At 35.5% G+C, this 27,442-nt stretch overlaps 2 protein-coding genes and 2 non-coding genes across 4 annotated transcripts; all 4 read left to right on the top strand.

The window, feature by feature from the left end:
* The first annotated feature begins 1,030 nt into the window (after positions 1–1,030).
* On the top strand, positions 1,031–1,104 carry TRNAT-AGU (transfer RNA threonine (anticodon AGU)). The gene has a single exon. It is a non-coding gene; the product is annotated as a tRNA-Thr (tRNA).
* A 361-nt stretch (positions 1,105–1,465) lies between these two features.
* TRNAT-AGU (transfer RNA threonine (anticodon AGU)) lies at positions 1,466–1,539 on the top strand. The gene has a single exon. It is a non-coding gene; the product is annotated as a tRNA-Thr (tRNA).
* Positions 1,540–1,971: 432 nt separating this feature from the next.
* LOC142622821 (uncharacterized) lies at positions 1,972–7,323 on the top strand. Its single transcript, XM_075796370.1, has 4 exons — positions 1,972–2,117; positions 2,812–3,013; positions 4,168–4,914; positions 6,180–7,323. Exons 2-4 carry the CDS (start codon positions 2,960–2,962, stop codon positions 7,083–7,085), a joined length of 1,707 nt encoding a protein of 568 aa, XP_075652485.1. The 5' UTR covers positions 1,972–2,117; positions 2,812–2,959; the 3' UTR covers positions 7,086–7,323.
* Positions 7,324–15,017: 7,694 nt separating this feature from the next.
* On the top strand, positions 15,018–25,105 carry LOC142622010 (chaperone protein ClpB4, mitochondrial). The gene is made up of 10 exons (XM_075795416.1): positions 15,018–15,295; positions 16,018–16,236; positions 16,677–16,914; positions 17,652–17,847; positions 18,898–18,952; positions 20,210–20,360; positions 20,659–20,967; positions 22,548–22,813; positions 22,915–23,844; positions 24,507–25,105. Exons 1-10 carry the CDS (start codon positions 15,026–15,028, stop codon positions 24,810–24,812), a joined length of 2,940 nt encoding a protein of 979 aa, XP_075651531.1. The 5' UTR covers positions 15,018–15,025; the 3' UTR covers positions 24,813–25,105.
* The last annotated feature ends 2,337 nt before the right edge of the window (positions 25,106–27,442 follow it).

The following is a 27,442-nucleotide window of genomic DNA, read 5'->3' as shown; positions in this document are numbered from 1 at the left end:
ATACAATTTTATCCATAACTCATTTATACGATGAGTTGTGGTTAGTGGAGTGTAGCACATAGATCCACCATCACCCTCTCTACCAACCACAACTCGTCATATAGGCGAGTTATAGGTAAAGTTGTACAAATGTGTGTGACACTAAAATTTTTCGACAATAAATTAAGGAAAAAGATTATCACTACCGTCACAATTTCAGAGTTTATAGGTTTTACCACTTTTCTTTTTTGGTGCGATGGTCACTTTACAAGTATAAATATTTGTGAAGTATGGGAGATAAAGGCTGGGTCACTTTATAAGTATAGATGCTTGTGAGGTGTGGGGGATAAAAGCCGGGATTCAAGTCTCTAAAAAGAAGTTTTACACACATATACACTTAGATTAAGTTAAAGTAGAAATTCTATCTTGTATAAAAAAAAAAAAAATCTATAGGTTTTAATTTGCTCAATTGATAAAATTTTTTATAATTGAATAATAAATTTGAGGTTCAATCCTCATTTACACCAAAAATTAATTGGTATCTTAATCTGATGATAAAAAGGGTAATCATAAAAAATGGACTTCATAAATTGAAACTCTATAATAATAATAATAAAAATAACGATTTTTTTATGTGTACTATATGTGTGAAATAGTCGGTGCTCATAAATTAAAGCTTAAAGCTTTTATAAATCTTATTTTTGGAAATTATTATACTAATTAAAATTTGATTTTTTTTGTTGAGAAGATTAAAATTTGAATTTGATATAACTAAAATAATCTAATTGTGGAAAAGTTAATGGTACGTTTTACAATCATAATTTAGATTATGTATTTTTAAGTGTTTTAGTATTTATATTTTTGTAATGAATATATAAAAATAAAATGCAAATAATACTTGAAAGTTGAAACAATCAATTTTGATCATTGTGAGTAATCACTAATCATATATCCGAGAGCCAGAACTCTCATCGAAGAATTTACAAGTCAACGGACAATATATTTTACAAACAAGTTGATAAGGTGAAATATAGGAACACCAAATGTCAAAGCTTTCGTAGCTCAGTTGGTTAGAGCACCCGTTTAGTAAGCGGGAGGTCTTGAGTTCGACTCTCAACGAAAGCAAAATATACTATTTATATGTTTTTATTTATTTATTTATCTAAGGGCACACATTAACCCATTTAAAATTTGAATTTGATATAACTAAAATAATCTAATTGTGGAAAAGTTAATGGTACGTTTTACAATCATAATTTAGATTATGTATTTTTAAGTGTTTTAGTATTTATATTTTTGTAATGAATATATACAAATAAAAGGCAAATAATACTTGAAAGTTGAAACAATCAATTTTGATCATTGTGAGTAATTACTAATCATATATCCGAGAGCCAGAACTCTAATAGAAGAATTTACAAGTCAACGGACAATATATTTTACAAACAAGTTGATAAGGTGAAATACAGGAACACCAAATGTCAAAGCTTTCGTAGCTCAGTTGGTTAGAGCACCTGTTTAGTAAGCGGGAGGTCTTGAGTTCAACTCTCAACGAAAGCAAAACATATCATTTATATGTTTTTATTTATTTATTTATCTAAGGCACACACTAACCCATTTATTTTTGAGAAAAAAATTGAAAAAGTTGTCAAAATTTTTTTAATTTTCAAATCTTTTTTTAAAAAATGATAAATTATTATGTGCACTAAGAATACACATCAGTAAAATCCTTATTTATTTGATCCATTTTTCGTTGTTCATCGCAGGAGACACACAACAGAATATGAATCCGAGAATCTTTTAACCCCAGGTAAAAAGACAAGTATTTAGTACAGGACAGTACACAAACTGTTAAAAATAAATGCCATCTAATCAGGTGCTAGACTTTGATTTCTTCGCACCACGTGGCTACCTATCACTCGTCCCCAATCCTAGGTCACAACGCTTTCTCTCTCTTCCTCATAGGTTGAATTGGATTCAGTTAGTTATGTAATGTAATATGTTGTACTACTGTTACTGTACAGTACTACATAGTATATATCCTCTTTTGTCTGAAAATATCTTCCCCGCCTCCCAAAGCACACTCTCACTGTATTGGAGAAGGTCCTGAAAAATATCAGATCTGATGTTATATGCAGGTACTCTTTTTTTTTTCCCTTAATGCTCTGTTTGTTTCCCGAGAAAACGAAATTTATTTTAATTTCTTTTGTTTCTCGCACATTTTATTTTCTCACCAACTGTATTAACTAATATTTTTCCGTGCAAGTTTAATAATTGTGCTAGAGTTTTCCTACATGTGATCACTGCTACTCATCTATTGGGTCAATGAGCTAGAACTTAATTTCGATTGTTGTTTTTAATTCCAAATGATTTTGATAATCATGCGGAGCCTCTATATCAACAAAGATTTTAGTTTTTTTAGTTTAAAAAAAAAAAAAAAAAATTATGGTGCAAACTTTACTGGAAAATTTGAATTTTTGTTTCTTTCAAGACGTGGCCTTTCATAAATAAATAAATCTGTGTGGTTCCTTGAAATTTTGAGAGAGGAAAAATAACTCCGAGGTTTCAATATTGTTAGATTCCTGAACAATTAGAACAAAGCATTTTTAGCACATGCTATTGTACCATCAAGTGTATGTCTTCAAGGCCAAGATCCTCGTAGCTCAACTGTACAACTATTACTAGTTTCACTTTTGAAATGAACTTTATCGAACTGAATTATTATTATTATTAATTAGTTCATTGCTAAACAACATGCTGGATTGACCTTATTTTATAGAATATCTGCTATGCAAGTACTTTATGTTTTCCCTAAAATCTTTAACATGTTAGGGAGCGGCTCTCTGTATTCGAATACCTGAATGGCTATTGGTCTGTGGCTAGAGAGCTGAGTAATGTCAATGCCAAAACAATTGCTGCTGACAAAGGTCTACTTCTTTGTTGGGTCTGAATTTACCTGCAAATAATTGTCAAGAAAAACATGGATCAGATACGGAACACAATTATGCAGCATGAAGCGTTATTCAAGGAACAGGTACAGAGCTTTTCTGTGCACTATGACAGAATCGGTTTACTCCCAGATGAGTGTCAATTGTATTCAAATATTGAGAAAAAAAAAGAAAAGAAAAAAGAATTGTTGATGGTTCAAGCACTATAGACTGCTCACTGACTTAGTGACACTGAGTTAAGTGGTAAAGGTCCTTGTTAATTAGAAAGAATGAATGCCATTGACAATGATCCCTAAAAAGAAGATACAAGGAAAGCATAATTATTTACTCCTCCTGATACTAACAATGACCTGGAACATTTTAGATGAACAAAGGCATTTCTTATAAGGAAGTTTAAATGTCTGGTTTTCTTTCTGAAATTGTTTCTTTATGTATCCAATTTTAAAAAATGGCATGGATGTCTTCCAATAGTGACTAGATTTTTCATGTGGAGCTTTGCCCTTTGGACACATAACTATAATATTTGGTGCTTGCATTCCTGTTGTTTCTTTGGGGTAGGATAGAAAATCTTTTTCTTTTTTAACTTTATATTTATCATACCAATCATTATTACTATCACTATAATTGGGATGGGATGGTTTGAGTATTTTCTTTGTGTTTGCTAGGAGAGGAGGGGGAGCTGAGGGAGGGGGTGGGGTGGTGGTGTAGAATATGGATCCTTAAATTTTAATTCTAAAGATAAAGCGACCTGGTTTATGCAACTGGCCATTTCATTATTCATAAATTTTTATATTCCAAATTGTTAGGTGGTGTGTTTTGAGGCAATTTCTCAAGTATATTCTTGGAACTCTATTCTAGCATCAACGTTTTATCAAAAACACATTGTATGTTCTCCAAATGAATGAAAACAAGTTCTTTAAGTCCTTAGTGGGAAGTTCTTTCCAGAAAGCAAGTTGACAGGCATGACTCAGCAGCAGGGCATGTTTCACTGGCTAAATGTCTCATCCCTTGCTTCATATGGATTCTTGTGTGGACTTTTAAGTACATCACTCTTAATTACCATCACAGTGATGGTAATCTCTTTCAACAGAATAGCTGCTCCTCTTCCTGATATTGAGGTGTTTTTATTTTTAGAGGTGGAATATTCTTCCCCCCCCCCCCCCCCCCCATCCAGATTGCAATGTCATTGTTTTCGCCACCCAATTTTATTGTCTATATTATCAAATCATGACTACTGCAGGTTCAGGCTCTGCACAAGCTGTACAATATCCAAAAGTCTGCAATGCAAGAAATAAGAATTTACTCTAAGGCCCAAATTCTTGCTTGCAGTTCTAAAGGTTTTGTACTTGTAGATGATAGATACAGTGGTTCTGTTTTGGATGGGAAACATCTGAGGCCAACCTATGCTACTGGTCAAGCTTATAAGGACGAGTCGCTAAGTCTTTCCTTGCACCCTTTCTATGCATTAGATCATAAAGGATGTGGTTCAGAGTGGATGAATAGCAGAGGGGTTGAAACTCTCCAAACTGCTCAGAGTAAACCGGTCAGAAATTTTGATCTTGAAAAGCTCCCGGAGGAGTGCATGGATGAATCTGAGTATCAGATTGAGCCAAACAGCTCCAAAATGTCAGATGAAAACTCCATTTTGTTAAAAAGAACCACAAATGCAGACAGAGATTCTTCCGTCAAAGAAAATTTATCTGTTATTCAAATGGGTTCTCCAAGTTTGAAGCAGATTTATCCAAAAACAAACATAAGAATACTTTCAGAAAATGGTCAAGAAAACATTCAAAATTTTGACAGTGTTTCAGAAGACAAAGCTTACGGAACTGAGATAGAAAGATTTGCTTTAAGTTTTCCGAGTCCAAATAACACCAGTGAAAATAAAACATCTCAAGATTTTCCAAGAAAGTACTTGCCTGCAGTTGCCAAGTCCGATCTATGCCAGTATTCAACGCACATCGAAAAGCCAACAGTATTGCATCAGGTTTTTATCTTAATCTTGCATATTATACCTGCTTATGGTGATTTTCGTTGAGCAAGGCTGCATTAATCCTTCTGGTATAAATTACATCGCTCAGGAGGTTATTTTATTTTATTTTTTAATAAAAAAAAAAAATGAAATCCATTTGAAGTGCAAGAGAATTTAATACCCAAATATCTTTTCATGTTATGCATGGTTTTATATTTGAGCCACACTTTGGCTTTTGTGAATTGAAATTAATTTTTGTAGCTTTTTGGATGATTAAAGCATTACATTAATGTATTAACGGAATATGTGCACACATGGATGCAGAACAATTGTGACAATGGATCATGTAGTGCATTACTGGTTGATTGATCTTATGCTAAGTCTGAATTTACCTGATGATTTTGACTATGAATTTCATTGCTAAAACTTATAGGTAATAAGTCTGCATTACACACAGCATTTCTGTACATTGCATCTAGCATTTTTTTTTGGGCTTTATTCCTCATAGTTTCCTAGCTGGGTTATGCAAATTGAAACCCATCTTTCCTTGTATCTGTAAAATTTTTCCAACATACTCTTAGAAATTCAATGTTTGTGGAGTCGATGCGAAAAAAATGATTGATATCTTTGTTCTTTGTTTATAAGATAGAGGTCACTTTTTATTTGATTATTCATAACAAATCTGTAGAAATATAATTTTCCTCGCTGCCACTCTTGGATATTGATTTATGCTCATTTTATCTCTGTCCTGATTGTCAAATTCTTTCATCCTTAATGGATTTTAGGTCACATTCCCATGCACCTTTTTGTTTTTAAATGAGATGGTTCAGGCAAGTTATTTTGAATCACTCTCATGAATCTGCACGTGATGTTAATGAGTTGGTTATTTGGTTGGGTTCAGTAGTTTTGGGTGCATCCTCAACTTAGTAACCTGTAGCCAACCAATTGCCATATTGTTCTTCAGGGGTAAAATTCAAGTGCTATTTTCTGGCCTTCCCTATGGTCTTAGAAATTTAATTCTGTTTCAACTGAAAGCTAGGAGAAGTCATCTTCTAAACCTGTAGCCTGTTCCATGAGAGTCATCACATCGGCAGGAAACACTAGGTTTCTTAATTCAGTCATCCAACTTACAGGTGTTCAGCTAGTTGAATTCCAACCCCATGCAGTTGCTTTTTTATCAGTTAGCTTGCTAAAAATAGCTCACACTGTATATTTTGTTTGTCTGTCTAAAGCTTATCTGAGATCTATTTCAGTATTTCCTACATTTTCCTTCTTTCCAGGGCTTCGTAAATTTCATGACTCAGAAATATAATACCTTAGATTCTGGGGAAGATAGTCTTCAGAAAATTCCAGCTCTGGCAAATGGTCATATTGTTGAGGGTTTCTTCCCAAAGGATCCTGTCATCTGCTCTCAAGGTTCTTCAACCCTGGATTCTGTGCAGAATGATTCTACATATTGTAAAGGATTCGCCATCCAAAGGTCCCTTTCCTTGAAATCAAATTCAATTTCAGGAAAGCAAGACCTGAACTCATTTCCTTTAGCCTCTCAAACAAGCACACATCATAAAGATGAAAATCAAAATGACTCAGATAATGGAAGCAATAGTGTACACTCCTACTATACTAAGAGCTGTAAGGAAAAAAATATGAGCATTCATTTGGAGGATTCTCCTAGACCTGGTGACGGTTGTTATGAGGCAGTTCAGACAAGCCATGGTGGAGGACAAGCTGTTCAATCAGACTGTGAAGAAGTGCCCCAGGTCTTCAAAGATGGTTTGAAAGCTTTGGTCTCCTCCACCCATTCTGATTCTGAAGTCAAACACGCTGAAAGTAGTGTGTACTCAAATTCCAAATGTAACAATGTGGCAGTATCTGAAAAACCAGTTTTTGGGAGAGAAGGTAATGACAATATTGTAGATAAATCACCTCAGGATGAAGCATTTGAAAGTATTGCTGCAGAGATTTTGCTCAGTATGGCACCTAGCACTGCACAAGTTGATATCCAGATGCATGGCACTCAAACAAAGGTCGAGTTGCACAAGGCCAGTGAAGAGAATATGATTTCTGATAAGCCATGGAATCCATGCCAGAGAAGGCGTGCCAATTACTGTCAAGATGGTGAGAGTGAATCCTTAAAATGGGTGAAGACTGTTAATAGGAGGAGGACTGCAAGAAGACCCCGATGACTAGTTCTTGTTAATATTTGTTCCATGTATATTTTCTTAAAATCTTTCCCCCTTAGAGCTTCATATGATTTGGCAAAATGAATGCGAGGATGTGGCCTTATAGATTTGGTGTGGCATGTGTATCTGGTCTGCTCTTTTTATCTCATCTATGAAGATTGCAAAGACAAACACATTCAACGTTGTACAATTGTGAACAATTTATGGACAAATTTTAATTCCATTGAGAGTTGTTTTAGAATAGGAAATCCAACTGCTTCTGCAATACCATGTTTACTACTCCCTCTTGCACAAAAAGACATCTTGCTGCTCGTGTAAAACATGCTCTTCTTAGCTGTAATTGTCTAATGTGAAGATTAATTTCAGAAATGTTTTTTGACATCTATGAAGATTGTCACCTTGTCACCTATGTCCGGTGATCCTCAAACTTAATAAATAAGATGGCACTAGCTAGGTCAGTTAAATTTTAGTCCAAGAAAAACTCAGTTTTGTTTAATGCTGTCTAATGGCATGTAAACTGGGATTGAATAGTTTTTTAACCTGTCCTGTATGAGTCGCCCTGGAAGAAGCCATCTTGCCAAGAAGTTAGCATTTTGGGAAGTAAAACTTTCAATTTATTTTCCAAAACTTAAGATATTACTACATTGATGACATTAAATTACATAAGCTGCCTATCACTGTTGGCAGTGGCAACATAGTTGGATTTAGGAATGAGCAAAATGGTGTCGTTCAATTCCTTTGACAAGTGGCCATGAACAACAATACTTTGGACAGCTGCAAAAAACATTTGGAGCTATTGTGATCCAGGATACGAGACACACCATCTGGCTGGTACTGGGGCCTTGTGAGATCCCATGTTGAGGGGTGATTCTCTTATTTCAAAAAACATTTGTCAAATTATTTGAACTTTTGAGCCTCATTCATGATGCGATTAATCTTCAATTTGTTCCAAGTTTAGAATCATTAATTTTGTAGCTACTTGCTGCCAAGGCTCTATGCAAGTAACATGAGTCCATTATGCCTCAAATAGCTTCTCAAAGTTACGGTTATTCTAAATTCAAACAAGAAACCTTGGAAGAATGGAAGATTGAGAAGAGACCCTTTATTTAATTTTGGTGAAAACATAAAATTGATTTTAAAATTTAAAATCAAATTTTATTTTAGTCCTCAAAAAATTGTAAATAAATCAAATTAGTCCTTCTTCTATTTCTATGACTTTATCATTATAATGGAGTGCCACATGCTTTATCGAATTTTATCACACAAGAAAAAATTATAACAGCTAAAGGTACAATGGATTAACTTTGTACCTTTACAAATTTTTTTATACCTTTTTTTTCTGAGGTCAAATTTTAAGAACTAAAATATAATTTGATCCATTATTTTTACAATAATATTAGTACCATACACTTTTATACATACTTTTCCTTAACTGTCTTATGTGATATATTGTAAATAGCTATTTGTCATTATTATATGAACTTACAATTTTTTCTCTATCACTCACAGTCTGTCACGTAGGACAGTTGTAGCTAAGTGTATGTAAAAAAGTATAGTAATAACATTATTGATATAAATATGTGTAAATTTGAAAAATTGCTATAGTAACAGTATATATTTACATAGTTACTATATTGTATTCCATTAAAAAAAAAATTTCCATTAATTTTTTTTTCTTGTCACCTCTTGCTCTCATGAGAATCTTTCTCTTTCTTTATAAAAAAAATGAATTTTAATATATATATAAAATAGATAATCTATTTGCCTAGTTGATAAAAACGTGTAACATACTTGTACAGTACACATACGTACCTAAGAGCATCCACAATGGTTTCTCTCATCTTATCCTATTTTACCATCCCAAAAAGCTACTTTATCAATTATACCATACCATTTTACAATAATCCCAGCATCCCAACTTTTATTTTCTTATACAATACATTAAAATAATATATTTATACAATAAAATATATTTATGTCTCTCTAATTTTTCTCTCTCTCTCTCCTCTCCTCCATCACCACCATGAAGACCCAAAACCCCAACACAGTTTATAAAAAAAAAAACCCAACACAGAAACTCATCCCAAACCCCAAGCAAATCCACAGCCATTAACCCAGTCTTCAAGCCGCTGCTGCCACCACCATCGCCATCCCCTACTTCAATCGTCGCTGTTTCTATTCATCCCAAACCCATTTGTTCTCACCAACTCTTCCTCATCATCATCATCATCTTCACTAAAACCCACTACCAAACAAACCAAGCAAACACCGAAACCCACCATCAAACCCATTAGAACAAATCCCCCAACCCATCGGTAAAAATCACAACCATCAGACCTAAATCCAACCACCCAAACACCACCCAAATGCCAGAAACCTATGAACAAACCCACAAAAGCCCATGAACAAACCCACTAGAGCACAATTGTTTGTTTGTTTGTTTGTTTGTTTTTTTTTTGCAATAGTTATATTTTACGACTTCTAATGGAGTGGACATTTTGGGCCTGAATGGTAAAATAGGCTTACATTTGACATTCTCACTATTATATGAACTTACAATTTTTTCTCTACCACTCACAATCTGTCACATAGGACAGTTGTAGCTAAGTGTATGTAAAAAAGTATAGTAATAACATTATTGATATAAATATGTGTAAATTTAAAAAATTGCTATAGTAACAGTATATATTTACATAGTTACTATAGTTTTGTATTCCATTAAATTTTTTTTTCCATTACATTTTTTTTTCTTGTCACCTCTTGCTCTCATGAGAATCTTTCTCTTTCTTTATAAAAAAAATGAATTTTAATATATATATATATATATATATATATATATATATATAATAGATAATCTATTTGCCTAGTTGATAAAAACGCGTAACATACTCGTACAGTACACACACGTAACTAAGAGCATCCACAATGATTTCTCTCATCTTATCCTATTTTACCATCTAAAAAAGCTACTTTATCAATTATACCATACCATTTTACAATACTCTCAGCATCCTAACTTTTATTTTCTTATACAATACATTAAAATAATATATTTATACAATAAAATATATTTATGTCTCTAATTTTTGTCTCTCTCTCTCTCTCTCTCTCTCTCTCTCTCTCTCTCTCCTCACCTCCATCACCACCGTGAAGACCCAAAACCCCAACACAGTTTATAAAAAAAAAAAAAACCCAACACAGAAACTCATCCCAAACCCCAAGCAAATCCACAGCCACTAACCCAGTCTTCAAGCCGCCGCTGCCACCACCATCGCCATCCCCTACTTCTGTCGTCGCCGTCTCTATTCATCCCAAACCCATTTGTTCTCACCAACTCTTCCTCATCATCATCATCATCTTCACTGAAACCCACTACTAAACAAACCAAGCAAACACCGAAACCCACCATCAAACCCATTATAACAAATCCCCCAACCCATCGGTAAAAATCACAACCATCAGACCTAAATCCAACCACCCAAATGCCACCCAAATCAGACCCAAACGCTAGAAACCTATGAACAAATCCACAGAAACCCATGAACAAACCCACGCCGAAAACCCATGAACAAACTCCCGACTTCCACGCCTCCACCACAGAAGCTGATCGAGCCTCCATTCCGTTGAAGAAGAGAGAGCCAAAAGATAATGAAAATTATGAAATAACGAGAGAGGAGAGATCGCGAAGACCAAACTGATTAAAAAACAATTTTTGTTTTTACCATTGAGTTACAGTGCGATTCTACATTTAGAATCGCACTGGAGCACAATTGTGTGTTTTTTTTTTTTTTTTTTTTTTTCAATACTTATATCTTACAACTTCTAATGAAGTGGACATTTTGGGCCTGAATGGTAAAATAGGCTTACATTTGACATTCTCCATTTCCGCTGCTGATGCTCTAACAATTAAAAAAACTCACATTTGTAGTCTGATTCTCAAATATACCTAGTGTAAGGACCTAAAAACTCACCAACCCATTAAGGCTCCTACTGCTGGTTCCCTGATCAAAGGTCCTTATACAATATATTTGGTAGAGAGGGTCCAACAACCAAAAATCCCCTTTCCATCTCTTTTAGCCCCTATTTATGTCATTTGTTCCTCTCATCTCAACTTTACACCTTGCCATCTATCAAGCTTTTCCCCCCCGACACCTGTCTGTCGGTAGTAGGACAAAGCTCTAACTCTGCGTTATATACTGTTCAGGTCATATCTACATTAATGCAACGGACAAAGCTGGTATTTTCTAATTAATGCGGCCAGAAAGGTTGGTGCCAGCCATTTAATGCAATCTTCTAGGTTATCCTGCCACATTCAGATATGTGCAATATTTCCCTTATGTTACCAGTGTCCATGCCACCTCATCTTCGGGTATTGTCAGGTGAATTCCCTTATTCCTTCCTATCCTCTTGCTTGCTACGTGTCAGCCTTCCCTTCCTCGGGTCCTCGGGCTCCTGGGTCCTCGGCACCTCACAAAAAGTTTCATTCCTGATTATTAGGAATAATTGTTAAATCCGTACATAAATACGGCAGTTAAATAATGATAAAAGTGAAACTCTAAAGCCGAAAGATTGCTATGAGGGCTAGAGGTTATCAAATATTCAGCATCAGTAAAATTCATCTACCCTATTTCATCTGCCATCTGCGAGCCTACTTTTTATTTTTTATTTTTTTTTTATATATAATCAAAATTTTTTTATATAATCAATTTTCTTTTTTAAGTTCACTCTTTTTTAAATCATTGTATTTATCTCTAAAGAAAACATAGGGTAAATATGTCTGTATTCTTATGACGAAGTTTTAAAATATAAATGTATTGTACATGTTCTATTATTTCTATATTTATGTATTTTTCTACCAATTTTTTGAAACATACTTCTGTTAAAGATACCGAATTATCTCTGTCCTTACACTTTTTTTTTCTTTTGAAGTGGAAACCAAACTTCATTAATGAATATGAGCAAGATCAAAATACAAAGCTTCTAAAGCCGGAGAGGAGAATCCTCAATCCAAAAAACATCCTCCTAAATATGTCTGGCATAGCAAGCTAACAAATGAGCCACACGATTAGCTTCTCGTCTAACACTACTAATAGAAAACCATGATAATTCCGTCAACAAGGCTTGAATATCATTAAAAATGTGCCCCAGCCGAGCTTCACAGATCTCCTTCTTTGCAATGGACCCCATGATCATAGCATTATCCCCTTCTATGACAACATCAGTAATGCCCACCTCAATAGCAAACTGTAAAGCCCTCCGACATGCCAGTAGCTCTGCTTCACTGCTATCAACAGCCGGCGGACCTCGGACAGATAAAGAGGCCATCACTTCAGCATTCGCATTGCGAATGACAGCTCCATATCTAGTGGACGGCGGGTTCAAAAACACAGCAGCATCAAAATTGAGTTTAAAGTGCTCAGTAGGAGGAGGCAGCCACGAACTTGGATGTGCCCTGCTATACTGCATCGATAGCCTAGATTGAGATCGTTGAAACTCCTCTAAAAAATCCTTAGCTCGCCTATTAATAACGGAGGGATCCTGCACTTGTCCACCGTGCACCAACAAATTCCGTTGATTCCAGATAAGCCACACCTGCACCAAAAACAATTCACATACCTCCATGGGCTTCTCATCCAACAATTTCTCAACCAAATGTAAAAAAGAGGCCTACTGCGTTGCTAACTTCTGCATTCCCATCAAACTTCCAGCCCATACATCCTGAGCCACTCCGCACTCCCAAAGAGCATGAATACAATCCTCATTGGTCAGAGTACACATCTCACAAGTAGCCACATCTAACACTTTACGCTTCAATAAATTCTGACCGGTAGGCAGCGCATTATGGCAGGCCCTCCACCCGAAGATCTTCACTTTATTAGGAATTTTTAGCTTCCAGAATTTCCTCCAGACCCTCTGTCCTACCATCCCAGTAGATGATTCAGCCCAATTCTCTTCCCGAATCAACTGACGGGCTACTTGATACCCACTCCTCACCGAATAGCAACCATTTTTCGAATGAAACCAATACAGTTCATCCGGTGGCAAACGATAGCTAAGAGGAGTGTTTAAAATGGCCGAGGCATCTGCATAATTGAAGAGCTGAAAAATAAGTGGCCGGTTCCATCCATGAGCATCAAAATCAATTAATTCAGACACCCTCATATCTCTGTTCAAGGAGGTTAAAGGCTGAAGAATTCTCTTTGAAGGGTGATGAGGAAGCCAATTATCATGGTAGACCCGAATACTATCTCCATTCCCCACACACCAGCAAATACCCATATTTAATGTCTCTTTTGCAGCCATAATACTTTTCCAGGTGTAAGAACTATTTTGACAATCCTGAGCTTCAAGAAAATTGCCCTTTGGGAAATAACGCGCTTTGAGACAGCGGTGAAGAAGAGAATCAGGTTCCTTGAGCAATCGCCACCCTTGCTTGGCCAGCATTGCTAGATTAAAAACCCTTAAGTTACGGAATCTTATACCTCCCTGTGTCTTTGGTAGAGAAACCTTGTCCCAACTTATTCAATAGATTTTACGCTCATTATTTGTTTGCCCCCACCAAAATTGAGCACACATAGTGTTCAACTCATTACATAATTTTATAGGCAAAAGAAACACATCCATAGTATAAGTTGGAATTGCTTGAGCCACTACTTTAATCAACACCTCCTTTCCCGCTTTCGACAACATTTTACCTCTCCAATCTTGTAATTTTTTTCCAAATTGTGTCTTTTAGATATGCAAAAGTCTGGTATTTAGTCCTCCCAATAAGCGTAGGAAGACCCAAATAAGACTCAAATATTTCTACCTCTTTCACCCCAAGATGAACCTTGACTACCTCCCGTTGAATCAAAGAAGTATTACTACTGAAAAAAAACAGAGGATTTTCCAAACTACTACATTGCCTCGAAGCTTCCTCATAAAGGGTCAAGATATCATTAATCACACCTATCTCAACATGAGAAGCACGACAAAAAATAAGTGAATCATCTGCAAAAAGTAAATGGGAAATAGAGGGCGCCCGTCTGCAAATAGAAACACCATGTATCCTCCCTTTCGCCTCAACATGTTGTAATAAAGAGGTGAAACCTTCTGCATATAAGAAAAATAAATAAGGCCATAGAGGGTCTTCTTGTCTGAAACCCCTACTAAGTATAATATGACCATGAGGTTTCTCATTAATTAGAACAGAGAAAGAAGGAGTAGTAACACAACCCATTATAAACTTGACCCAACCTTTCAGAAAACCCAATTTTAACATGATCCTTTGTAAAAAAAAGCCCACTCCACTCTTTCCATACACTTAGAGGGCGTTTGGATCCCACGTCTGCGTCCCACGTTCGCGTTCTGCTTCCTTTTTTTTTTTTTTTTTTTTTTTTAAACCCAGCCGCAAGATTTGACTATTCAGTCATGAACAATGCACAAATGCACTGTTTATGGGTCCCACAAATTTTACTTTTCAGCAACTTTTTCATTAAAAATGGGTCTCACAGTACTATTCACACATTTAAAAATTATTTTGCTACAGTGTTTTCAGTTTTTAATTTCAGCAAAATAAGTTCTATCCAAACGGACTCTTACTATACCGTTTTTAAAAAAGGGTTGTATAAAAAAAAATTATATTAATATCGAAAAAGAAATTGCTCATAAATGTACGTTTTGTTTCTGTTTTTTTTTGGCTTTAATTAATTTTGAGTTGGCAAGAATCGGTAGTGGGACCCGTTTATGCCAACATAGCTACTAGCTACTAGCTACTAGTACGAAACAAGAAGAAGGTCCGAAACAATTCCACAACTCTCCTTAAAAGAAAAAAGAAAAAAGAAAAAAAAAAAGAATCAATTAATTCTACTACCTTCCTTTTGCCTCTTCCCCAAGCTTTTAAAAACCCACATCTTCTCTTACATTTGAACCAAAAATAAAAGAAAAGAAAAAGAAAGTAAAAAATGGCAAGCAGAAGAGCTTCTTCAAGGCTGAGCAAGTCCCTTATAGGAGCCACAGCCACAGCCACTGCTCCTCGACTCTCACACTCTCACCCTCGCCCACTCTCCTCTTATATCCTTCGTAATTCTCTACCCTCTTCGTCTCGCCCTCGTGTTTTTGGCGGTGGTGTATCGGACAGCAATGTCGCTTCGGCTAAGTTTCTGGCCAACACTTTCACGCGCCATTTTCATGCTTCCACACCCTCCTTCTACTCCGCCTCCAACGGGTCTCAGGTTCCAATTCATACAATACTCAACTACCTTGTTTCATTCATTCACGCATTTATACAAACACAAAGCATACAAGAAAGAAAAAAAAAAAATTTATGTGATTCTTGTATTGAAAAATTATGAACACCCTTTTTGCGCTTTTTTGTTAGATAATCATATTGGATGAAAATTTATGAGGACCCTTATGTGCTTTTTTTGTTAGATAATCATATTGGATGGTTTGTTTGTGTGTGTGTGTGTATTTTGGTTTATTGAATTTAATCATTAAATTATTATTCTAATACTTCTCTCACAAGTGGGCCCACACTTCTCATTAATAGGTGGCTCAGCATGTGAGATTTTAAATGAAAGAAAGGTAGAGTGAAAACTGAGTTTGAACTCAGAGCATCGGATTTGATATCATGATAAATCAACAATACTCCTATAAGCTTAAGCGGTTAGGAAAGGATGAATTTAATTGTTTTCACGATTATTCTAACAAAAACAAGTAATTGATTAATACAATTGTTGAGTTTTGGTCTTATAAAATTTGGTTAATTTATTTGTCATTTTAATTTTGATAATGGTGTAGTTTAACCCATTGCTTTGAGATTGTCCTAAGGCTTTAGTCTCTTGGTTCAACATATATAGTAGTAGAACGTCCTTCTTTGTCTGGTACAGATTTTAGTATGCTTGCTAAGTATGAAACTCTTTATCTTTATCCCTTTTTTAAAATTCAAAATCAGGCTAATCCATCAGAGTTCACTGAGATGGCATGGGAGGGACTTGTTGACGCTGTCAATGCTGCACGGGCTAGCAAACAACAAGTGGTGGAATCTGAGCATTTGATGAAAGCCCTTCTGGAGCAAAAGGATGGGTTAGCCAGGAGAATATTCACCAAGGCAGGACTTGACAACACTTCAGTTCTGCAGGCTACAGATGACTTTATATCTAAGCAACCAAAGGTAGTTGCTTTGATCATGATATAGTATTGGGTAAAATACAACGGCCCAATTTGCCCCCAAGTACAAACCGCACTTAACATTGTCTGTGCTCCTTTCCCCTTAAATTAATTTGCGGTCAAGTTAATTGTCACAATGCAGTCCTACAGTGTTTGTATTGTGGCAATTATATGCACAGGGGAGTTTCTGGGTTGTAAATAGTAGATGAACAAAAGACACAGATGGAGAAGGAAGCAGAAATAGGCTTGGAGTAGGAGGGAAACTTTCGAACTGTGTTAAGTGTGTTTTATGCTTAGGGGGCAAATTGGATGTTTTTTGAAAAGTCTGGGTAGTGCCTGACATTAGCCCAAACCTCAAGGGTGGTTTTTGTATTCTACCCTGTAGTCATTGTTACTGCTGGTTTTTTTTTTTCCTGGAAATGTGATCATTTTTCTTTGTGGTAGGTCGTGGGTGACACTAGTGGCCCTATAATGGGCTCATATCTTACTATCCTCTTGGACAATTCCCACAAGCATAAGAAAGAAATGGGAGATGATTTTGTGTCAGTGGAGCATCTTGTGTTGGCATTCTATTCTGACAAGAGGTTTGGAAAGAAGTTATTTAGTGACCTCCAGCTCAGTGAGAAGGATTTGAAGGATGCTGTTAGTGCTGTTCGCGGAAGTCAGAGAGTAACCGATCAAAGTACAAATTCAATCTCTTGTAGTTCTAGTTCTGCAGATATTTTAGCATCTTAATGCCATTTTATTCAAAAACAATATGCATGAATTGTACATATAATGGAACAAAATATGGAAGCTGCAAAAGATAGTCTTTTATTTATTGGTAAATTACACATGCACCCAATAGATTTTGAACTCATGACCTCATTCTCCACCCATTTTTATGAGAGCAGGAAGCGTCATTTGAGCTAGGGCTGACTGGCAAGCAGCAAAAGATAGTATTTACTAAATTTATTACCACATATCATGTAAGAATATGAAGTACTGTTTTAGGTTGCTCCTGCTTTTCATTTTTTTTGTTATGCAGGACATCTTTTTTCTCAAATGTGGCTATTGGGATCTGTAATTGGGTCAAGATTTTTGTTGCATTTTTTTAGGAAATTATTGCATAACACCCTCGTTTTCTAGTTGAGGTACTGTGATGCTCAACTCATAACAAAGCAGCTAATCTTAATATTCTAGTTCTTTTTTAGGATTCCCTGTTAAACTTCTTAAGTTGACAGCAGTAAGGACAGAGGTTCTTAAGATGTCAGAGAATATATAAGGGGAAAATTGAGATCATCTTGAAACTCTTTTTTGACATTCTTTTCCAATTTTCCACCTCAGGTTGATCTTTAACAACATTGTAATCCCACCTTCTAGTGCTGTTTTTGTTACTTGTTACCTTTATCTCACACTCTCGTTTCTTGTTGTACATAGATCCTGAAGGAAAATATGAGGCGTTGGAGAAATATGGGAATGACTTGACAGAACTTGCAAGGCGAGGCAAACTTGATCCTGTTATAGGTCGAGACGACGAAATTCGCCGTTGTATACAGATATTATCTAGGAGAACAAAAAATAATCCTGTTATTATTGGTGAACCTGGTGTGGGGAAGACTGCCATTGCTGAAGGGTATGTTTTTTGAAGTGCTCTGTGTGTTTCACTTATGGAAAATCATGCTTCATCTTAGTTTTGACAAGTACAAGAAAAAGTTGTGCCTTAGGTGATCTTATGTATATATGTAAGTATCTGCTGCTATCAGACAGTTTAGTTCTTTATCAGATCTTTTTAATTCACTCTTTACGATAAACGTCAAAGAAATAATGGAAAGAAAAGAACTAATAGCTCTTGGCTATTCTCTCTTTTTTTCTTTTTCCTTTTTTTTTTCCACCTTACTAATGTCAACTTATGGTAAAACGCTACTTATATTTGGTACCTTGCAAATTCAAATCATGAGAAATGGTATTACTAAATAATTAAATGAAAATATATAGAAGGATTTGTCAAAATAAGAAAAGAAAAGAAAAGGAAATACATAGATGGCTTATTTAATCAAGACCAACTATGTAGGATAGGAGGATTTTACATTGATTTAAGTCTAGATGAGAGAATTGAAGGTTTTTTTTTGGGGTTGGGGGAGCAACTCACTCAAGCTTATTCCACCAGTGTTTGGCTATAGTTTGCTTTTCTGCCTTATTGTAATGTAGAATGTGGAGCGTGAAATACTTTTATGGAGAAGACATTTGCTATCAATGCTGTGCTCTATCTGGAACATAAAATTGTTAAGAAAACTAGTTAGTTTTAATACAAATGGCCTATATGATGCTTTATGATGATAACTTAAATTAGGCTTTGGTTTAACCCAACTCTTTCTTGATAATATAGAAATTGTAACATGATATCTTTACGTTCTTCAAGGAATCATACCAGTTAGGTTTGTGCATTTGAATTTGGTGTTTCAATTTCATCCATTCACTATTTTCCTCTCATGAACTATTCTTCTGTTCACTCAGGCAGCCATTTTGAAGTGTTAGTTATGTTGACCATTTCTTGTATGCATATGCTAGTATCATTGTAGTTTATTTACTTGTGACATTGAGTGCTGGGCTATAGCGAACTTCATGATAACCTGCATATCCATTTGTTATAAATTTGCACCAATAATTTTAATATCCTTTTCAGATTAGCTCAACGAATTGTACGAGGGGATGTTCCCGAACCACTGTTGAATCGGAAGGTAGTAAAGTTCTTTTGTCAAATTTGTTATTTATTTTTGAGTAAATTACATCCACCTCCGTTGAGGTTTACAAACTGACACTTTCCCCCAAATGTTTCTACTTTCAAGAAATGAAACCCCCCTCAAGGTTTGTTATAAATGCAACTGTGAACTTTTCACTAACAGAATATTCCATTTTAAAAAAGATTCATAGTAATTTATACATATCTAGGGAGGAGTTATAAATCCACAAACCTGGAGGGGAGTGTCATGTCATCCATAATTTGGGTAATAATCCTTTAATATATATATATATATATATATATATATATATATATATATATATATATATATTGTTAGTTTTATCTCATTTTGAGAGGGCATGGACTAAACTTTTGCATTTATACAAATCTCAAGGGGGGGAGTGCCATTCAATAAACCTGAAGGGAGGGTGGTGTAATTTACCCTTTATTTTTTATTAAGTTTGGATCCTCTCTTGCCAAGAGCCTTGTGGCTTAGTGGCACTAGGTTCTGAACCCTTCCCCTCCCCCTACCCCCCTCCCACAAAAAAAAGAGAAAGAAAGTAGTTTTAAATCATCGTTCTTTCTTAGGAGTTCTTTAACACAATTCTAAGACAACTCCATAGCCATGTTGCTATGGTTTTTTGAGTCCAAACTTTTTTTTTCTTTAGGCATAATGTGTTTGTATAGTGTAATTAAGCAATACATGAGATAAAATTTGCCTTATCATATATATTTGATGGCTTAGCAGATTTTGAAATCAATAAGAATAGTTTTACAACATTTAAATGAAATTAAGATTTGCCTTTCCATCGGAATGTAAATCTTCCACAGTACTTTAAGTAGTAGGTATTGGACTTAAACATCCAATGTTTGACTGAAGAGTTGATTACAATTGTACTACATATATGATTTTTTTTAATCCAATCCATGACATCTTAGATCTGGGCGTTGGTGGAACAGATTCAGTTGAGATTGGAGTTTGATTGACTGAACCTATTGCCTGTTGTATATATTCATCACAATATGTCATGTTTGTCATCACAATTGATTAGGATTATGAATCCAGTTTTGTAGATAATTGTTCTAATCCCAGCAGATGGAACTATTTAGGACATGTTTATATAACAATTCAAACTAAGCTTTCTGTATTGTTAATTTTTGATAGATTTACCATGAATTTACTTCATTGTTTACTACTGAAATTTTTAATCAGTTAAAATTTGAATTTAATTTTTGTTTCTCTCGTGGTGTACAGTTAATCTCCCTAGATATGGGTTCATTGCTTGCTGGTGCCAAGTTTCGTGGAGACTTTGAGGAAAGGTTGAAAGCTGTCTTGAAGGAGGTCACTGCTTCAAATGGGCAGATTGTCTTATTCATTGATGAGATTCATACTGTTGTTGGTGCAGGTTTGTACCCTTATTCTGTGTTTCCTATGGAGCTAGATTCCTCTCATATAGAATCTGACGTATGCACAATCTCTGTTTTCTTTTTCTGTTGTATATATGTTGCTGCCTAGAGCATGATTGATTTACTATGTGAAAGCGCAAATGACAATCAGTCATTTGCACATGCATATGTGTACGTTCACCAATTTGCATGTATTAGCTACATGTTAATGTGGCATGTATGCCCAAATTACAATGTAATGCATTATGCCCTTTTGTTGAATCTTATATGGTATCTTTGTTGATGATATGCCTGTAGGTGCTACAGGTGGTGCAATGGATGCCGGGAACTTGTTGAAACCGATGCTTGGGCGAGGTGAGCTTCGATGTATAGGAGCAACTACATTGAATGAGTACAGAAAATACATTGAGAAGGATCCTGCACTTGAACGTAGATTTCAACAAGTATTCTGTGATCAACCCTCTGTTGAAGACACAATATCCATTCTTCGTGGATTGCGAGAGCGATATGAGCTGCATCATGGTGTTAAAATATCAGACAGTGCTCTTGTTTCAGCAGCAGTTCTTGCAGATCGATACATCACAGGACGGTTTTTGCCAGATAAAGGTAAATTGTAACTTAAGTGTTTGATATTGGATGTTAATTTCAGCTGACAAAATAGTTTTATGTTAATTATTTCCTTGCTAGGCATTCACTTGCCAATTAATTGAGATGCGGTTTTCTAAATGGATAATAGCATGGTTCATTCCTACTTATCAAAAAAAAAAAAAGCACAGTTCATTCCTATTAAAGAATTCAAAACTTTTTCCTGGTCAGAGGCATTGTTCCACTTCTGGATTTGGAATCAGTTTTTTTTTTTGAAAAAGGTTTTCCCTTGTTTTGTTCTTTTGTTCTTCTTTTTCTTTTTAATAGTTAAAAAACTTTACATATCTTTATTTGTGCTCTAATAGCTCTTGCAATAGTGCCCTTTCTGGATGGATTTGACCAATCATTGACATTATTTATGACATGTGACACATGTTTTCTCTCTTGCTAAGCTATAAGAACTGGGGTGTTCTGGAAAGTCTAATATAGGAGCAAACAGCTTTTTGTGTTTTCTATTTTTTCCTCCATGTAATCCTCTGAGCTTGGTATTTTCCAGGGAGATATGTTTCCTTTTAAAATCTTGTTCAAATCTGCACAAAAATAAAGTAGAAGTTTGGTGCTATTAAAATCATAAAGTTTATGCGTCTACTATTTGAAAGAAATTGAAAACAAGACAGATGGAAGCTTATGATGAACTAACATACAGAGAGAATTAACTATGGAGGAAACGAGAACTAGTTCATTTTTCTCAATGGTCATCGTGTATAAGTATGAGTATTTAAATACAAGCCCTAAGATAGTTAGAGCCAAACAAATCAAGTCTTTGTTACAACTAATTAAAACAGAATAACTAATACAGAAACGGAATGCAGCTACTGTGACAGAAACAAAACTGTTTTGATGGCTAATAACTGAGACCAGTCTAAATAATAGGTCATTTAGAGCAAGCCAAGAACACAGGCTTAAACGCCCTGCAGCTGAGCATGAGATAGTAACTTTGATACGGGAGACACAAGGAGATTTTTATTTAATTTAATATATTTATTTTTTCAAGTCAATTGTATTTTTATGTTTTAGGTCCTAGTAGTTTATTAGGCTATTAGTATTTTTTTTATTTGGAAGCAAAGTTATTTTTGTAATAAGGCAATTAGGGTTTCTTACACCAATTAGAATTAGGATTTAGTTTTTCCTATATAATCAAATTATTGTACTCCTTTTGAAGATGATTTAGAGATGAATAGAAAGTAGCCTTTTGGTTTCTTTGGTCTGGCGTTGACTGCAACCAACCTTAGCTGCTGACTCCTAGCCGTTTTTCCTTGCTTGGTGCTGACTTCAAGCAATTCTAGGTGCTGACTTGGAGGTTCCTATACTTTATCTTCCTGTATAATTTTGTTCTAATTGTCTTGCATCAAACTTCAAAGGCTCAAACGAAGGGAAGGACTTGACTTCAACTCTTTGCACATAACACCTAGTTTGGAAAAGAGCTACTTTTCATTTGCTAAGCTTGAGAAATGATTATCATTTGGCATCATCTTCAACACTATTCACTTTGCGTTTTCTAATTTAGTTTTTTATTTTTTTATTTTTTTATTTTTTTTCAGCCATTGATCTTGTTGATGAAGCCGCTGCAAAGCTGAAAATGGAGATCACTTCGAAGCCTACAGAGTTGGATGAAGTAGACAGAGCTATTCTGAAGTTGGAGATGGAAAAGCTCTCTCTTAAAAACGATACTGATAAAGCATCCAAAGAAAGGTTAAGCAAACTGGAAAATGATTTAACTTCGCTTAAACAAAAACAGAAAGAATTAACTGAACAGTGGGATCGTGAGAAGGCTCTCATGACAAAGATAAGATCAATAAAACACGAGGTAATTAATAATTATTCACTTGGTGTAAGAATTCTTTGACTCGAGAAATATCTTCATATTTTTCCATATTTTTTGATTCATATCTTTTTCAATATTTGCAGATTGATAGAGTTAACCTGGAGATGGAAGCTGCTGAGCGTGAGTATGACCTAAATCGTGCAGCTGAACTCAAATATGGAACTCTAATGTCCCTTCAACGCCAATTAGAAGAGGCAGAGAAGAATCTTGCTGACTTCCGGAAGTCTGGAAAATCTTTGCTTCGAGAAGAGGTCACTGATCTTGATATCGCTGAGATTGTAAGCAAATGGACTGGTATACCCTTATCAAATCTTCAGCAATCAGAGAGAGACAAACTAGTCCATCTGGAACAGGTTCTTCACAAGAGGGTGATTGGTCAAGATCTTGCAGTTAAATCAGTTGCAGATGCTATCCGACGATCAAGGGCAGGGTTGTCTGACCCAAATCGGCCCATAGCGAGTTTCATGTTCATGGGCCCTACAGGTGTTGGGAAAACAGAGCTTGCAAAGGCCTTAGCTGGTTATCTCTTTAACACGGAAAATGCTCTTGTCAGGATTGATATGAGCGAGTACATGGAGAAGCATGCAGTTTCACGCTTAGTTGGAGCCCCTCCTGGTTATGTTGGTTATGAAGAAGGTGGCCAGTTAACTGAGGTGGTTCGTCGAAGGCCTTATTCTGTAGTACTCTTTGATGAAATAGAGAAAGCACATCATGATGTCTTCAACATTTTGTTACAATTGTTGGATGATGGAAGGATAACTGATTCTCAAGGACGGACTGTTAGTTTCACGAATTGTGTTGTGATAATGACTTCGAACATTGGCTCCCATTATATACTTGAGACTCTTAGTAGCTCACACGATAGCAAGGAAGCAGTTTACGAAATGATGAAAAAACAAGTTGTTGAATTGGCTAGACAAACTTTCCGTCCAGAATTCATGAATCGAATCGATGAGTATATTGTGTTCCAGCCCCTGGACTCCAATGAAATAAGTAAAATAGTCGAGATACAGGTAAATAATCTTCTCCATAAGGTCATATAAAAGTTTGTTGTGTTCTTTTAATGAGGCTTATGCTGATCATCCTTAAATGCCTTCATTAGCCTACTGCAAGTAAGTGCAAGACTTGCAGTGTGATGCACTCATTCATGCATAGTTTTTGTTTTCTTTTTCTTTTTGGGCCCTGCCCCTGGGGGAGGGGGGAGGGAGAGTATAACCAACACCAAATTCTAGGGAGAGGATCCTACTTGTTGATTGTGGTCTTATTGTTAAATAATACTAGTCACTGATTTTCATGACCATCTAGAGGAAGCATGAGATCATACTGCTACATGTAGGACAATTGTTCACATATAATCTCATGCTGATTGAGTGACACATCCAAAACTTCAATTTCCCTATAGGGATTGCAAAAGGTAGGGTCAGACTGAAATAGTGTTAAGTCTTTTATAACTTTCTTGAACATATCTAATTTAACCCAGGCCTGTTTTAATGTACATATGAATATTTTTGTACATTGACTCTTGCTTTTATTACAGCAAGCTGAAGTATGATCTTTCTGTCTTTCTTAATTTTTTTTAAGAGTTTATTTATTGCTAATGCAATCCCATGGTTAGAAAACTCCTTTTTCTATCGTCATAAAAATTACATTTTTAACATATTATTTCCCTTTTCAGCTGAATCGGTTAAAAGACAGGCTCAAACAGAAGAATATTGATCTTCATTACACTAAGGAAGCTGTTGAGCTTCTTGGGATGTTGGGCTTTGACCCGAACTTTGGAGCGAGGCCAGTGAAGAGGGTAATACAGCAGTTGGTTGAGAATGAAATTGCAATGGGAGTTTTGAGAGGAGACTTTAAAGAGGATGACTCAGTTATTGTTGATGCGTCTCTGTCAGCCAAAAACATTCCTCCCCAAAACAGATTGCGGATAAAGAAACTGGAGAGCAGCCGTGTGATGGATTCCATGGTTGCTAATGACTGAGTTTGCATTATGGAGTTGTAAATATGGTAAATAGAAAGTTAAGTTTGAGTTCTACCAATTTTCTAGTATGCTGGCCAAGGCATCAGAGTTTATGCTTGATTTTTAGTTAGTTAAGTTGGGTAGCTACTAGAACTTATTTTCTTTGGTACATGGAAACGTTGTCTTTGAACATTTCCTTGAAAACTCTGGACAACACAAAAGTTTTTGCAAAATCACTTGGAAGAAGGACCTGAAGCACCTAGAAGTGTAATTGTACTCTCTTATAGTCTGGGTTTTAAATTTTGCTTTGAAAATCTTTGTACTCTCACTCTCTCTCTCTCTCTCTCTCATATTAGTGCATATATGCAAATACTGATAATTAATAGGAGAAAATGCAAATTGCACTCTTTAGGTTTGGGTGGTCCCAAAATTTTATTTGTCATTTTGTCCTTAATACTTCAAAATATTTGTTGTCAATATGACCCTTATGACTATGTTTCCGTAAATTCATCACAAAACAATGTAGTTTTTTTGGGTTTTTTTTTTTAATTAAAAATTTTAATAGCGAAAAAAGCTAGTCAAATTTCTTTCTCTTTTTAATATGTGGAAAAAATAACCCGTTCTTGTTTTATTTCAAGATTGGTACAAAAGAAAATGAAGCTAGGAACTTTGAGCTCGTTCTTCAATTTGGCATGCTGATAGTGATGCTATTGGCAATGAAGCTTATCATAGTGGTGTGAAAGTTGGGTCTAATAAAAGGAAAGCTGAGTCAGATGACGAAAGTGGATATTATTCCAGTGATGGTTAGACTTATCAAGGTGGAAAGATAAAGCATGTGTATTAGGAGAAATTATAAGGTTTTTATGGTGGACAAGTGATGTGGTCTACTATTTCATTAAAATACTCACTTGTTTAAAATTGTTAAGTTAGAACTTTTTTTTAAACAGAAACTAATTATTAACTCAACAATTTTAAACAAGTGAGAGTCTTTTAGTGAAATGGTGGATCAGTGGCATAATCCACTAAGGGTGTGTTTGGTTGGGGTGAAAACAAGAAGGATGGAAAATAGGGTAGAATGAAGTGAAGTTGAGGATGCCCAATAATGGAAAGCACATCCATTTGGCAAAAATATTGTAATATAAAGAAGATTGTGGATTCCATTTTGGGGAGGAAGGGAGAAGATCATTTGGAAGAATTGGTTTGTTCTAGAAATGAGGCTTGCAAAGATAAATGATTTTTAGACTAGACCCGACTTTGAAGCGTAGCAATTTTAATTGATTTTTTTTCTCTATTTTTGGTTCTCGCATATTCTGGAAATTAGAATCATATATGTCTCTCCCTTGAAGTTTACTTTGAAATTGAGGAGTCAAATCCACTAAATAGATGAACCTTAAGGACAAAAGTAGTGGATCGCTTTACAGTTGGCTAATATGGGTGAGATTAAGGAGTGAGCTTGTTGTCAAGCTCTTCACTGACACCTTGGAGTTGCACTTGGTGTTTGTGCGCATGCATGTGAGAGAGAGAGAGAGAGAGAGAGGGTGAGATAACCAAGTAAAGTCCAGAAAACAAGGCATACTATTGCAGTTCAGGTGTTGCAGTTCAGGTGTGCTGGAACAGACCCCCTGTTGGATGGTTTAAACTCAATTCGGATGGTGCATCGCTTGGGAATCCTGGCAAGGCGGGTGGGGGTGGTCTGATCCGAGACCATCGTGGGGAGTGGATTAAGGGGTACTTGAGAAATGTTGGGTTTGCTTCAGGTGTTTCTGCTGAGCTTTGGGTGCTGAAGGATGGTTTGGTGCTTGCTGCCCAGCTCGGCATCTCCCAATTGCTTGTTGAATTAGATGATTGTAGTTGACCTGATGCATTCTACCGAAAATTCCATTAACTCCTCCTCCTCTCCAATCAATGGCTGCAGGTGCCTCCTTCATCAATTCCATCAAGTCAAGATCAACCATGTCTTTCGGGAAGCGAATAGGTGTGCGGACTATCTTGCCAAAGGAGGCTACAACTTTTTAGGGACATTTGCTGTTTTAGATTCTCCTTATTCAGAAGAACTTTGTAATATTTTCAATTCTGGTGCATTGGGTTTATACTCCTTAAGACTTATTGCCAATACTTCACCGTTTATGGCTAGTTAGTTTAATGAAATTTCCCCCCACTTAACCAAAAACAAAAAAGAAAGATTATAGACTTAACTGAGAAAGTGACATAAGGGGGGTAAAGTGTTACACAGTTTTTAGTTTAGGGGGCGATCATGCATTCTTATAGTTAAGGGGTAAGTTTAAAATGTGATATAATTTATGGTAGAAAAGTGTAACTTTCCCTTTAAAATTAAAATATGAAAAAAATTACATATTTACATATTTTGGAAGGATTAACATCAACTTTTTATGGAAGCAAACAAATATATAAAATTGACAATCAAACGTAAACTTTAAGGATTAAAATAACAAAAGAAATACAACAATTCACCAAAACTTAAAGAATGTGATTTGCATTATAGGCTAATTAGTAATTAGAAACACAACAACGTCAATTCTCTTAACGGAGAAAAACAAATTTATGATTTCTGCCTTTGTTATCTTTACTTTTACTACATTCTTAGCTTTAATTGAATATAAGTGATGTTGGATGAACTCTTAATCTATAAA

Source organism: Castanea sativa, chromosome 1, assembly GCF_040712315.1.
Source record: "Castanea sativa cultivar Marrone di Chiusa Pesio chromosome 1, ASM4071231v1".
NCBI classification, from domain to species: Eukaryota; Viridiplantae; Streptophyta; class Magnoliopsida; order Fagales; family Fagaceae; genus Castanea; species Castanea sativa.
The sequence above is the reverse complement of the archived record's forward strand: the minus strand, read 5'-3'. Positions and strand labels throughout refer to the sequence as shown.